At 40.9% G+C, this 13,102-nt stretch overlaps 1 protein-coding gene across 2 annotated transcripts in view; it reads left to right on the top strand.

The window, feature by feature from the left end:
• WDR35 (WD repeat domain 35) overlaps positions 1 to 8,262 on the top strand; it is a 41,603-nt gene extending 33,341 nt beyond the window's left edge. For both annotated transcript variants that reach the window (XM_060787296.2, XM_060787288.2), the window contains 3 exons: positions 844 to 1,000; positions 5,300 to 5,540; positions 6,856 to 8,262. In XM_060787296.2, coding sequence (XP_060643279.2) covers positions 844 to 1,000; positions 5,300 to 5,540; positions 6,856 to 7,009 — 552 coding nt within the window. In that variant the 3' untranslated portion in view covers positions 7,010 to 8,262. The remainder of the gene's footprint in view (positions 1 to 843; positions 1,001 to 5,299; positions 5,541 to 6,855) is intronic.
• The last annotated feature ends 4,840 nt before the right edge of the window (positions 8,263 to 13,102 follow it).

The raw sequence follows: 13,102 nt of genomic DNA, 5'->3' as shown, positions 1-13,102 counted from the left end.
ATGGACATGAGAGAAGCCTCCCACAGGATGGTAAAACATCTGGCCAATTTCCTCACACCAGAAGTGATTTGCAGTTTCTCAAGTCGCTCCTAACACAAAAAAAAAATCATAAACATTGCAAAATATTGTTAGGACAGAGTTACAAAGAAAATAGTTTCTGTAGGTTTGTTCTTAAGTTGCATTTGTATATAAGTCAGAATAAATACACTTTTTAAATGTAACTTCATCCAAATAGATGTATGTATGTATGATTTGGATAGCACTAGGAAGGGTTAACTCCCTATGGTGTTGATTTTGCTGTTATTGCACTTTCTGTCCCTGTAATCATTGGATTTTGGGGGGAAATGGCTTGTTGTGGAGGCAAGGATTGGTGTGAAAGCTTCAGCAAAGACCCCTTTTCCCCATGATAACGCTTTCAGCAGTGAGTTTACATTCTGAGTGGCAATTTCTATCACTTCCTGTGGTCTTCCCCCCCCCCCCCCCCGCCCCCATTTGTAACTAGTATTGCGTGAGTTGAAGTTTAGTGATTCGGCACCTGCCTGTACTTGCTTTTAAGAGCTCTTCCCATTATGTGTACCCTTGTCGCAGTACAATTGACTCTACATATCTGAAAGCAATATATTATTACAGTTTATGACATTCAGTCATTTTTCAACTAGCCAAAGCTCTTAATGGAGGGAAAAAATACCACAGTGCAGAACTAGAAAAAAATAACTTTTGAATCTTCCTAATCAGCCAGTCCAAAAAAATAAAAAAAATCCAAGCTCTGCTTAAAAGTAGAGAAACCTACTCTACTTTTTAAAAAAACTTGCATGTTTCTTCTCTATTGTATCTTCTTTCCAGGCAACTTCAGCATTAGCTGGTTTGCTGGAGGAAGATGTTCTTTCTTCAGACAGTCGCTTAATCGATCACGCTTGGCGAGGGGCTGAGGCCTACCATTTCTTTATACTTGCCCAGAGACAGCTATACGAGGGTTATGTTGATACAGCCATGAAGACAGGTAGGATTATTTTGTGTTGCAAACTGACTGACTGTTTTGGCTTCAGCCTCAAAGCCCAAAGTTCAAACACAATCTTCATAATAATAGGGAATGCTGTAGTTTTAGCTATGAATATGTTTTTGATAGGTTTTAATTGTTTATTTTTAATACTGTTAATAATTAATTCTAGTTTAATGTTTGTAATTTTTAGGTTTTAAATTGTATTAATTTTATTATGAGATACTTTGAGTCTTTTTAGGAGGAAAAGCAGATAATAATGCTGCTGCTGCTGATGGAAACTCTTTGGGGAGAGGCAACACCAGTTTGAGTAGCACTGAACTTCTTCAGTGAATATATTCAGTTTCCATGTTTGATTTTCTAACTCAAGGCCCTTCCACACAGCCCTATATCCCAGAATATCAAGATAGAAAATCCCACATTATCTGAGTGTGGACGCAGATAACCCAGTTCAAAGCAGATATTGTGGGATTTTCTGCCTTCATATTCTGGGATATAGGGCTGTGTGGAAGGGCCCTCGGGGAATATTGAATGCAAGTTAGGAAACTGGATGCTGCTGCTTGAGCCACCTGAAAAAATTGGGCAAAACTTGCATCTTTTATCATGAATACATTTTCCTCAATTTAAAAATAAATAAATAATAACTTTATTTTTAGACCGCCTATCTCCCACAAGGGGACTCAGGATGGTTTACACATACAAAGCTAATATTCAATGCTCAGCATATACCAAAACATTACAGCACTAAACATAGTATGGAATAATAACAGCATTGTACTAATCAAATTAATGTAAGTATCAAAATAAAAACATAGAACAACTAATCACTAAACAAGTACATTTAAAACCATGGTCTAAAACATCTAACCTAGTCAGCACAATTAAAAATGGGTAAGCACTTAGCTAGTTGTTCTTAACTGTACCATAATGGCCACGAAGTACAGATAGGACAGCCTGCTTTTCAATGGCATTACTAAAGTGCCCTAATCTTCCTCCTCCCTGTATGCCAAAATGCAAAGGTGTGTTTTAGTAGCTTTTTGAAAGAGAGGAGGGTGGGAACCATTTTTATTTCTTTCGGGAGTTCCAGAGCAATCACGGAGAAGGCCCCCTCTCTTGTCCCCACCAGCCGCACTTGTGACGGGGGTGGGATCAAGAGGAAGGCCTCCTCCACAGACCACAGTGCTGGGATGGTCTGTATAGGGAGATGCGATTAAACAAATGAATGAATGAATAAAGTTTATTGCACTAGCCATAGGCCATGACATCAATAACATACAACCTTTATAAACACATTCCAATATGAACCAAAAGCCATTCAAAATTTAAAAAACTAGATCTTTAAAATTTTGCTGGCAGAAACCTAACAGTAGTATGTGTCCTCCTTAACCTTCTCCCTTTCCCTATCTGGTCTCCAACGAGGATTTTGCTACTCTGTCTCTGATCTTTTGGGCTGCAATTGCAAATGTGGCTACTTTTAGTGTTATATTTTTGTCATAATCTGCTAGCAAGTCACCGATCACGGCCGATTCTTGCCATGCTGCCCTTTCTTCAAGGAGTGTTCCCAGGAGATTTTTTCTGGGATCATTATACAGAGGGCAGTGTAATAGATAGTGTGTTAGATCTTCTTTATCCCCAGAGCCACAAATGCAAAGCCTTTGGGCATGGGGGATCCCTTTGTATCTCCCTTCTAGCCAGTTTGAGGGCATTGTTTGGAAGCGCAGAGCTGTAAAGGCTTTCCTCAACACTGGTGACGTTAGATCTTGAAGATATTGTTGGCAGTATTGGTCACTCTTTAGTCTGGGATACCATGTTGAAAAACCTTGCTTTTTACTAATCTCCAAATTGCCAGCTGCATCCATCTCAAAGATTTTATCACTAATCTCCTTCTTGTCCAGCTGCATTAGAGTTGTTATTGACCCCTCAAAATACTGATGGAGCAAGGCTAGCCAGGATTGCACCCATCCTCCCCGTTTGTACTGCTCCCTCAAGCATTGCTTTGCTATGCTCTCCTCCTCCATTCCTAGCAATCTCTTCCCATACGAGATGATGAGTTTATGCATTCTGGCCTTAAGTGAGGGAAGATCTAATTCCAGTCTTAACAGGGAAGCTGGGGACCCAGGGGGAAGGGCTAGAAGAGCTCTTGCGAACTTGTTCTGAATACGTTCAACCTGTTCTGTATTACCTTGCCCCCAAATTTCCGCTCCGTATAACATTTGGGGTAAAATTTTAGCGACAAAAATCTTTACTGTGGGACATACCAGGGAACCTCCCTTTGTTTTTCCAAAGGCTAGGATTGACTTCGCTGACCTCCAGGCAGATAATTTGGCTGCCTCTATGTGGTTCTTCCAGTTTCCATTATGAGAGAAGTGTAAGCCCAAGTATTTAAAACTATCACACTGCTCTATTAAGTGACCATCCAATTTCCAAGTGTGTCTTTGCTTCCTTTTGGAAAATACCATCACTTTGGTTTTTGAGTGATTGATTGACAGCTTCTCTTGTCTACAAATTCTACTTAATGACCTCAGCAGTCTCCTGAGACCTATTTGCGTAGATGACAGGAGCACCATGTCATCCGCATATAATAGGATCTGGATTCTCCTATTACCTACTAATGGCGGAAAGTGTTCAGGGGAACTCAACTCGGCCACTATGTTGTTCACGTAGAAGTTAAACAAAAAAGGTGCTAGCAAGCATCCTTGCCTAACTCCTCTTTTAGTTTCAATATTGTTCGATAGCTTGCCTGATAGCCCTAACCTCACTCTTAGATCCGTTCCCGAGTATAGCTGGCGCAATAATAACAGCAGTCGTCTGTCCACATTCGATTTTGCCAACTTTGCCCACAAACGCTGTCTGTCAATTAGATCAAAAGCTGAAGTAAAATCCACAAATGCTGCATATAGGCAACCCTTTGGTTTCCTCAGACTATTTTGGATTAAGTGCGACAGTACAAAGCATTGGTCTATTGTGCTTCTGCCATGTCGAAATCCCGCCTGTTCTTCCGCAATAATATTATTTTCCTCCGCCCAACTATGTAATTTGTTTAACAGAAACCTACCATAGATTTTTGATACTACATCCATCAGGCTAATTGGTCTATAATTGTGTGGATCCGTCCTATTGCCTTTTTTATATAGGGGAACAATTATACTAGTTTTCCACCCATTTGGAATGATTCCTGTCTGGTTGATATATGTAAACAGTTTGGCCAGGATGGGGGCCCACCAGGTGATGTTGCATTTGAACAATTCTGGGGGAAGCATATCCTCTCCTGGGGCTTTTCCAGTTTTTAATTTTTGAAGTAGGCCTTCCATTTCCTCTAGTGAAACTGGAGGCCAAACAGGAGCATCAACATGTTCGAACACCTCCCCCACAGCCTCCGGGTCGCCAAAAACCTCTCCAAAATAGGCTTCCCAAGTAGGAGCTGAAATTTGGGAATCTAAATGAGGTTGCAAGGACCTTAGCCCGGAATGCACCATGTTCCAGAATTTGCCCTCATCCTTTTGTCTAACTGCCAGATCCAGTTTCATCCAGTTTTGCCTGTTGAATTCAATTTTCTTCCTTTTTAGTAGGGATTTATACTGTGAACGGATTTCACTCAGACTTTTATAGGATTGTTCGGTCCCAGTTTTGTTGGCTACTCTGATGGCCAGGGCAAGGGTCTTTTTTTGGCTCCTGCATTCTGCATCGAACCAACTTCCTTTACCGTGCTTGATGCCTTTAGCTGGCTCTGAGTGAATCAGATGAGGTTTGAGGGAGGTAATAATTTGCTGATAACCTTCTATTGGGTCAATAGTGCTTTTAAGTATCTTGTCTGGCCTGGACTCGAACCTTTAGGGCTTTGTAGGTAGCGACCAACACTTTGTATTTAGTTCGGAAGCAGACCAGCAGCCAGTGGAGCTGTTGCAACATGGGAGTGATACGGCGCTCCAGTTAACAACCTGGCTGCCGACCTCTGGACTAATTGTAGCATCTGAACTATCCTCAAAAGCAATCCCATGTAGAGAGCATTGCAATAATCCAAACAGGATGTGACTAAGGCGTGGACTACCATGGCCAAGTCAGGTGTCTCAAGGTACGGGTGCAAATATGATTGCTTTGGTGTACGCAGCAGCCACTTCAGTCATTTTCTCATCCTTTTCAGTTGAAGAACAAGGCATCTTCTTTTAACTGCAGTAAGCCAATTATTTGTGAGTGGGCAGAACTCTGTGTGCCTGTCAATACAGATAAAAGTGATTGAGTGTAATACATTGATAACTGAATAATGTAACAAAGTAGTGTATTGTGATTCCCTCTGCCTTACAGCCCTTCACTTGAGGGATTATGAAGACATTATTCCAGCCGTGGAGATCTATTCGCTGTTGGCCCTCTGTGCCTGCGCCAACAGGGCATTCGGTACATGTTCAAAGGCTTTTGTGAAACTGGAATCTTTAGAAAACCTGACCCAGGAGCAGAGGCAGCCATACGAAGAACTTGCTCTGCAGATATTCACCAAACACTACCCTAAAGATAACAAAAAGTCAGAACTAGATGGCCTTCTTGAAGAGTAAGTGTATTAATTTCATTCTAGTTATGACTGTAATTGATTTTCTCTCACTTGGATCAAATCCAGTGTTGTCCATCTGGCAGTGCTGAATGAGATCACCCCCTTCCTAGACCATCCTAAACCTCTCCTTCTGGAGGTTTGAGGAGTCTAAGGAGAGGAGAATGTGGGAAAGATCTGGGTTGTCAATTTTCGTTATTATGGGTGTATAGTCAGGCAGTGAACATTTTGCCTTTTATGATTGGAATCCACTCTTGAGTCCCTTTAGGGAAAGAGACTGGAATATAAATAAAGATTATTATTATTATTATTATTATTAATGTTAAACGTTTGTTCATATTTGTGGGTCAAAGTGAGGTACAACATTGTTAAAACAAGAGATAAAATACTATTAAAACTTGCACAACAAGACACATAGAGTTAAAATACAAGTTAAAACCCACTGGTAAAATTAGAATTTTATTAATTTTTATATAGATTACAACAAAAGAGTGAGAACAATAAAGTATAGGAAAGTGAGGAAATAAAAAAAAAGAAGAAACACAAAAATTTACTAAAATCCCAAATAACCCCTAAAAAAAAAAATCTACAAAAATACACAAAAAACACAAAAAAAAGAAAAAGAAAAAAATGACTTCCATTCCATCTTCTTGGATCATATCTTCTTATTATTCAAAAATATAAAATAAGTTCAAAAAGAAATTGTCTCTCTTGTTTCTTATTTTCCCAAATTGTCCAGATATTCATGGAGATTATCCCAATTCGTTCTTCTTAGTATCATACCTGTATTTTTCTTCAACAAAAAAGTCAATAATTCCATGTCCTTTATTTCTCTGATTTTTTCCACCCATTCCTGTACAGGTGGTACTGAGTCTTTCTTCCATTCTCTAGCAAAAACAATTCTAGCGGCAGTCGTAGAAGGTTGGCTCCTTCTACCATATGTGGTGGACTTGCAAAGAAGCAGTAAAGTTTTGGAGGGTAATTCATGAAGAGACACAAAAGATTTTAAAAAGAACATTTATAAGAAAACCGGAGTACTATTTGTTAGGTTTTACAGATCTAGATCTACAATTGACGGAACCCACTGGTAAAATTCAGATTAAAATTCACAGTTTCAAATTGACTTCGTATTGCCTATGTAAACTGAATGATGCTAAAAATAACTATCATTGTGCATTATGCTTAGCTTTACCATATTTACGTGTTTAGATCTTTAGGAGAGACTAAATATTCTATAATTCTTAACCCTAAACAAAACAGGTGTGTGGGCACCCTAAGAGGCACTTCTCAAACTGCTTTTTTTGCTTGTGTTTAATAGGGGAGAAGGGAAGCTTCCAACGTGTGTCGCCACTGGGAGGCCCATTACCGAGTATCAGTTCTGGATGTGCAATATCTGCAAGCACTGTGTTCAAGCCCAAGAAATCAGCAACTACAACTTCTGCCCTCTCTGCCACAGCTCAGTAGCCTATTAGTCCCAGGAGACTGTGTTCATATCAATATGCATAGCAAATGCAATGGGTGAGGTTTGAAATGTATAGAAAGGAGGAAGAATCCCTGAAATAAAGCCCATTTAATGTGCTGCCCATTCCTATATAAAGAATCTGAATCATTTCTTCAAAATAGCCTCAGGGCGGAAAATCGCTGTTTTCAGTGTAAAGAAGGTCAATGACTTAGCACAAACTCAGTCTTTTTGTGTACATTACAAACAGTCCTCTCTACTTAAAAAAGTTGGCTTCCTTCAATTTTATATATGCTATATACATGGAATTATTTTTGGATACTTTGAAGACAGCTTTGAGCTCTTAAAGTAAAATATATTGTGTCAGCAACCAAATTTAATAAGCATTGGTTTCACAAAAACCTAATTTCTCTCTTTGACACTTTACACTGAAGAGGAAACTCTGCCTACATTATGCGTAAAATAATTATGCAGATACTACTTTCGAAGCACAGTACAGAAAAAGAGGATGCCGAAAAATAAGCTCTAAACGCAGATGTTCTGTTCAAAAGACATGTGCATAGATCAGTGATAACACCATGTAAAGCTATTTTTAAAAAAGTGTCCAGTTGGTTGTTTTTCTGGAGAAAGGGGTTTAGGGATCTGAATGCAAGCCCATACTCCATGCTCTGACCAGATGTTTTGGTCTTCAACTCCTAGAAATCCTAACAACTGGTAAACTGGCTGGGATTTCTGGGAGTTGTAGGTCAAAACACCTGGGAACCCACAGGTTGAGAACCACTGAACAAACAGGACATGAGCTTTGAAGAGCTTGCATTCTACTTAGCTCCATATTTTGTATCAGAGAGGGGGCACCTGCTAGATTCGAATCCAGTGTGACATCACAGTGGCTCAGACCATCTCACACATGTTGTGGCCTGTGAGTCTTCATGATGTGAGCAAGGTGAAGGCCTTCCTCCCAACAAGCTGCAGCTCACCTTCTTATGTTAGTCTGTGGGATCCTCCAATATTCCAGAATCAAATAGAGGTGACTTTGATAAACTTAGTCCTTCTGTCCAGAAAGAAGTGATTCTGGTGCTACAAAATCTGTTTGAGTAGCAGTTGGCTTTAGGATTCACGAGTTTTTGTACAGAAAAAAATGTAAAGAAGCATGTATATTTTTATATTTAATGATAGATGAAAGCATATCTTCTTTCTTTTGTCTAATAATTACAGTTACTGAAATAACACTTCTGGAAGCCAAATAAATATTTCATTTGTTCAGTCCTCTAGTTATATATCGCCTTTTTCCCAATATGCACTCAAGCAAGTTTCCTAGGAGTCTCCGGTGACGCAACGGGTTAAAATCTTATGCCGGCAGGACAGCTGACTGACAGGTCAGTGATTCAAATCCAGGGAGAGTGGGTTGAGCTTTCTCTGTCAGCTCCAGCTCCCCATGTGGGGATATGAGAGAAGCCTCCCGCAAGGATGGTAAAACATCAAAAACATCTGGTTGTCCCTTGGGCAGCATCCTTGCAGACGGGCAATTCTCTCACAACAGAAGTGACTTGCACTTTCTCAAGTCTCTTCTGACATGAAAAAATCAAGTTTACTAAACAAAAAGTGAAACAACAAATGCAAAAATATGACAGCCCTCTCAATTCTCCTTAACATACACCATAGTTTCTCAAGCTCTGCTCTTCCAGGTGTTTTGGACTTCAACTCCCACATTTCCTAACAGCTGGTAAGCTGACTGGGATTTCTGGGAGATGAAGTCCAAAATACCTGGAGGAGCACAATTTGAGAAACACTGGCATAGACTAACATAGACTTACAGTAAGACTACATATTCTTATCAATCCTGGAGGAGCTGCAGATCTGTGACTCTAGGTTACAAATCTATAACTGCAATACAGAATGATGGCCATATTAGAAAAAGTTGAACAAAACGTAAAACTGGATGAAGAATATTACACGTATCAACATTATTGGTCTTGTTTTATTGTGTCTTGTTTTCAAAAATATTTTATATATTAAAAGTGAAAATATGTTTGTGGGTGGATATGTATGTATCTATCTATGGAGATTTCTGAGATAGCTCCCACACCCAGAAAGCCCTGTGACTCTCACCAGTGATGGATTAGGACCAAACTTGACTCACAGACACCCACCCACCCACCCCCATGACCAACAGAAAATATTGGTGAGGTTGGGGGCGGGGGGGGGGGAGGGGTTGACCCTAGATTTTGGGATTAATAGTTCACATCCAGAGAGCACTGTAACTCCCACAAACAATAGATCTCGGCCAAACTCAGTACACAGTATCCAACATGATCAACTTGAAGTCCTAACGGGGTTGGGTTTTTTTTGGGGGGGGGGCAATGACAGGGAATGGTGGTAGTTGATGTCCACCCACACCCAAACAGCATGGACGATGGATCTGGACCAAACTTAGCACACATACCCATCATGACCTGCTTTATATCCGGGTAAAGTTTGGGAGGGGACAATGACAGAGGATTATGGGAATTTCAGTCCACCTACATCCAGAGAGCCTTGTGAACCCCACCGGTGATGGATCTCAACTGAATATGATACACAGACACACACACACCCATGTCCAACTGAAAATACTGGTGAGTGGGGGACGACATACGATTATGGGAGTTGCAGGCCCTCACATCTGGAAAGTTCTGTGAACCCCAACAATGATGGATCTAGGCACAAAGAACCCCCCCTCCCCATGATCAACAGAAACTACAGGTGTGGTTGGGGGGGGGGTAGACATGAAATGATGGGAGTTGCACTCCAGCCACATCAAGACAGTCCCGCAAACCCCACTGCCAACATCTGAATCAAACTTGGCATACAGACTCACTCATGATACACAGAAAATACCAGTGAGGTTGGGGGGTGAGGTATAATACACCTCTAATATGCCCCTAATGCACCACTAATATAGGTGGGTATAAGGAGATGGATCCAAGGTGATGGGAACTGTAGTCCACCCACATCAAGACACCACTGTGAACCCTACCAACAACAGATCTAGACCAAATTTGTCACACATGTCCATCATAGCCAACTTTAAAATACTGGTGGGAGGGCAATGACACCCTAATTCAGAAGCTATGGATGGATAATTATTATGCGTATCCTGACAAAATCTCTGAAATGAGCATCACATGGTACCTAAGCTAATGTATCATATAATCTGACAAGGGTAGCCATGTTAAATGAAACAAAAAGTGATCCACAAAAAGAAACGCAAGGGTAACCACGTTAAATGAAACAATCCACACAAAAAAGCAACCCCTTATTACTAAATCAAAATGCATAAAATAAACTGCAAGCTTTTGAAGCTCCACTATTCTCTTCATTATGCAAAACGTTTTTTAATCATTAGGCATGGATAGATACACGTTGGATAACTCATTATAAATTCATTTTAATTACCTTTTTGAAGCAATTTCGAACTATTTTTAAAAACCGGAAGTCTCTTTGCCCTTCTGAAGCTTTTTTTTTTTGCCATTTTTGTTCCGACTCAGGAAGTAAGTCGGAAATTATTCAGCATATTTTCAGCCCTCTAACCTGCTGGGAGGCAAGCAGCTTGCTAGCTGGGAGGCTGCTTGCCTCCCAGCCAATCAGGGGAGAAGTTTAGGGGATGGGAGGGGTTTCGGCAGCCATTGCTCTATATAAAGGGGAGCACATGGCTGAGAGGCTCATTCGGAGCCCGGGAAGGGAAGGGGGAAGGTAGAACAGAGAAAGTGGAACACAGAAGAGAGAAAGGGAAGGGAAGGGAGGCTGTTTTGAAGGGAGGTTGAAAGAGGAGCAGGGCAGGGCAAGCAAACAGAGAAGAAGGGCTGTTGCCTCCCAGGCTGTCTGCCTTGCAGCTTGTGTGTTGTTGCTGTTGGGGTTTGGGATGGGTGGGCACCGTGTGGTTATTGGGGTGTGTGGGTGCATGGCGTGTGTGGAAGGAGCAACATGGGTGGGCACTGCAAGAGTATTGAGGTGTATGTGTGCTTGGTGTGGGTGGAAGGAGCGATATGGAGGAACCAAAGCACTCCAATGTTTTTAAAAGCATCAACATTTAAAAGCCTCTCCTTCCCTTACTTGTGAAATCAGCTTCCAAGGCCCCAAAAGGTATCTTGGCTGTTTGTTCTTAACACAAAAGACACTACAAATCCCATATATTCAATCCTCTCCTTCCCTAACTAGTGAAATAATCTTCCAAGAGCCCAAAAGGCCTCTATGTGTTCTGTTTTGATTATTTATTTGCTGTGTGTTGCCACAAAAGACACTACAAATCCCACACATTCCAGCCTCTCCTTCCCTAACTTGTGAAATCAGCTTCCAAGGCCCAAAGGTCTCTCTGTGGTCTGTTTGATTATTTGTTTGCTGTGTGTTGCCACAAAAGTCACTACAAATTCAGAAATTTCGGAAAGTTCCAAATTTTTTGGGAAAAATTCGGAATTCAATTCTGAATCGAACCACCAGCACCCTCTACATCTGAAACAAGTTTTGAACCATTTTTAAATCAACCAAGCCTATTAATCATACAGGAGAAGAAAAATGACTGTGTTAGAAGTACAAACCTAAATTTGATACTGAATATTCTTAATGCAATTCAATTTATTTGGAGGGATCGGGAGTTTAAATGTTACTGTCCTTTGAAGTCATGTACTCCCAGCCACAAAAAAACCCTGTGATAGGGCTGCCATAAATTGAAAACAACTTGAAGGCCCACAACAATAAAGGATGTGTTTACAGTGTTCCCTCACCACTTCGCAGTTCGCTTCATGCAGACTCGCCATATCGAGGAAGAGGGAAGGGGAGCCAGGTCTCCTTCTCCTCGCCGCCACCACTGCTCCCGGCTTTGGAGGCCCCTTGGATGCTGTTGATGGCATTGCCAGGCTGGGTTGAGGCCTCAGCCCAGCCTGGCAGCGCCATCAACAGCAGCTAAGGGGCCTCCGAGGCTGGGAGCAGCGGAGGTGGCGAGGAGGAGGAGGCCATCGACGAGTGGACAGAGCATCCCTATTTCGTGGATTTTCACTTATCGTGGGGGCTCCTGGAACAGAACCCCTGCGATAAGTGAGGGAACACTAGATGTCCTATGCTGGTGTGATACTTCTAACTATAGTTCCTAGTGTGGTAGGCTTATATGAAGGTAACCAGCATGATGTTTTCTCACCACGGCAGGAGACTGGACTCAATTACTCTTGTCTCTTCCAACTCTATGATTCTATGTTTTACTCTGCCTATTTGGTTTTATTTCTGTTAGCATCTTGTGCTATGTCTCTTGATATCATGTGGATTTATGTTCTAAGCTAATTGACTGTATATTAGATTGTACCTAAATATAATGCAATGACCACAAGGCAATCAACCAATAATAAAATAACTTTAAATTATACATACATTAGGGGAGGAGGAAAGAGCAGACAGACAAAAGGAGACCAAAACACCAGGAAAAATCCACTCCTTCTACATAGATAATCTCCCATCTATTTCGTAGTGATGGTTTGTTTGCTTTTTCTTTTCCAAGGCAATAGGGAAAGAGTATTTATGTACTCATAATTACAGTCGCTACCATCCAAGCTGAACGCTTTTGGTTTACTGTCTGTCAGCATTTCCATTATACACTCCCATTTTTCAGAGGTCAATAACTTAGCCATTAGAAAGCTGCATCAGCAGGAAATGTGATATACAGGCTACCTCAACCTCTTAATTTGTTTTCATCCAGCTCCGTGAGGAGGAGAAACATTTCCATGCTCAGTAATTTACGACAAAGTTTTGTCATCTCCTATCTTCAAATGGGCTCGCTTCCCAAAATTAAGATGTTTCAGGCTGGCTGTCAGTAGAGAAAGCGCTAAACATACACAGAGAGAAATATGTGCACACACACATACACAAATAATTAAACACTGAAAATGTAACAGTTGTTGAATGGGCATTCATTAATTACATAGGTTGCATATCCTGTAATCAAAAGATTTGAATTAAGCTTTCATTTAAAGGCTCCAATTAAATCTAGATAATAAAGGAACCATTACTTTCCCCCTTACACTTCACTGAATAGATTTTCTACTAGTTAATTTAATTGTCTCCACTGAAATTAAACAAAACC

The sequence above is a fragment of the Anolis sagrei genome, chromosome 1 (genome assembly GCF_037176765.1).
Source record: "Anolis sagrei isolate rAnoSag1 chromosome 1, rAnoSag1.mat, whole genome shotgun sequence".
NCBI lineage: Eukaryota > Metazoa > Chordata > Lepidosauria > Squamata > Dactyloidae > Anolis > Anolis sagrei.
The sequence above is the reverse complement of the archived record's forward strand: the minus strand, read 5'-3'. Positions and strand labels throughout refer to the sequence as shown.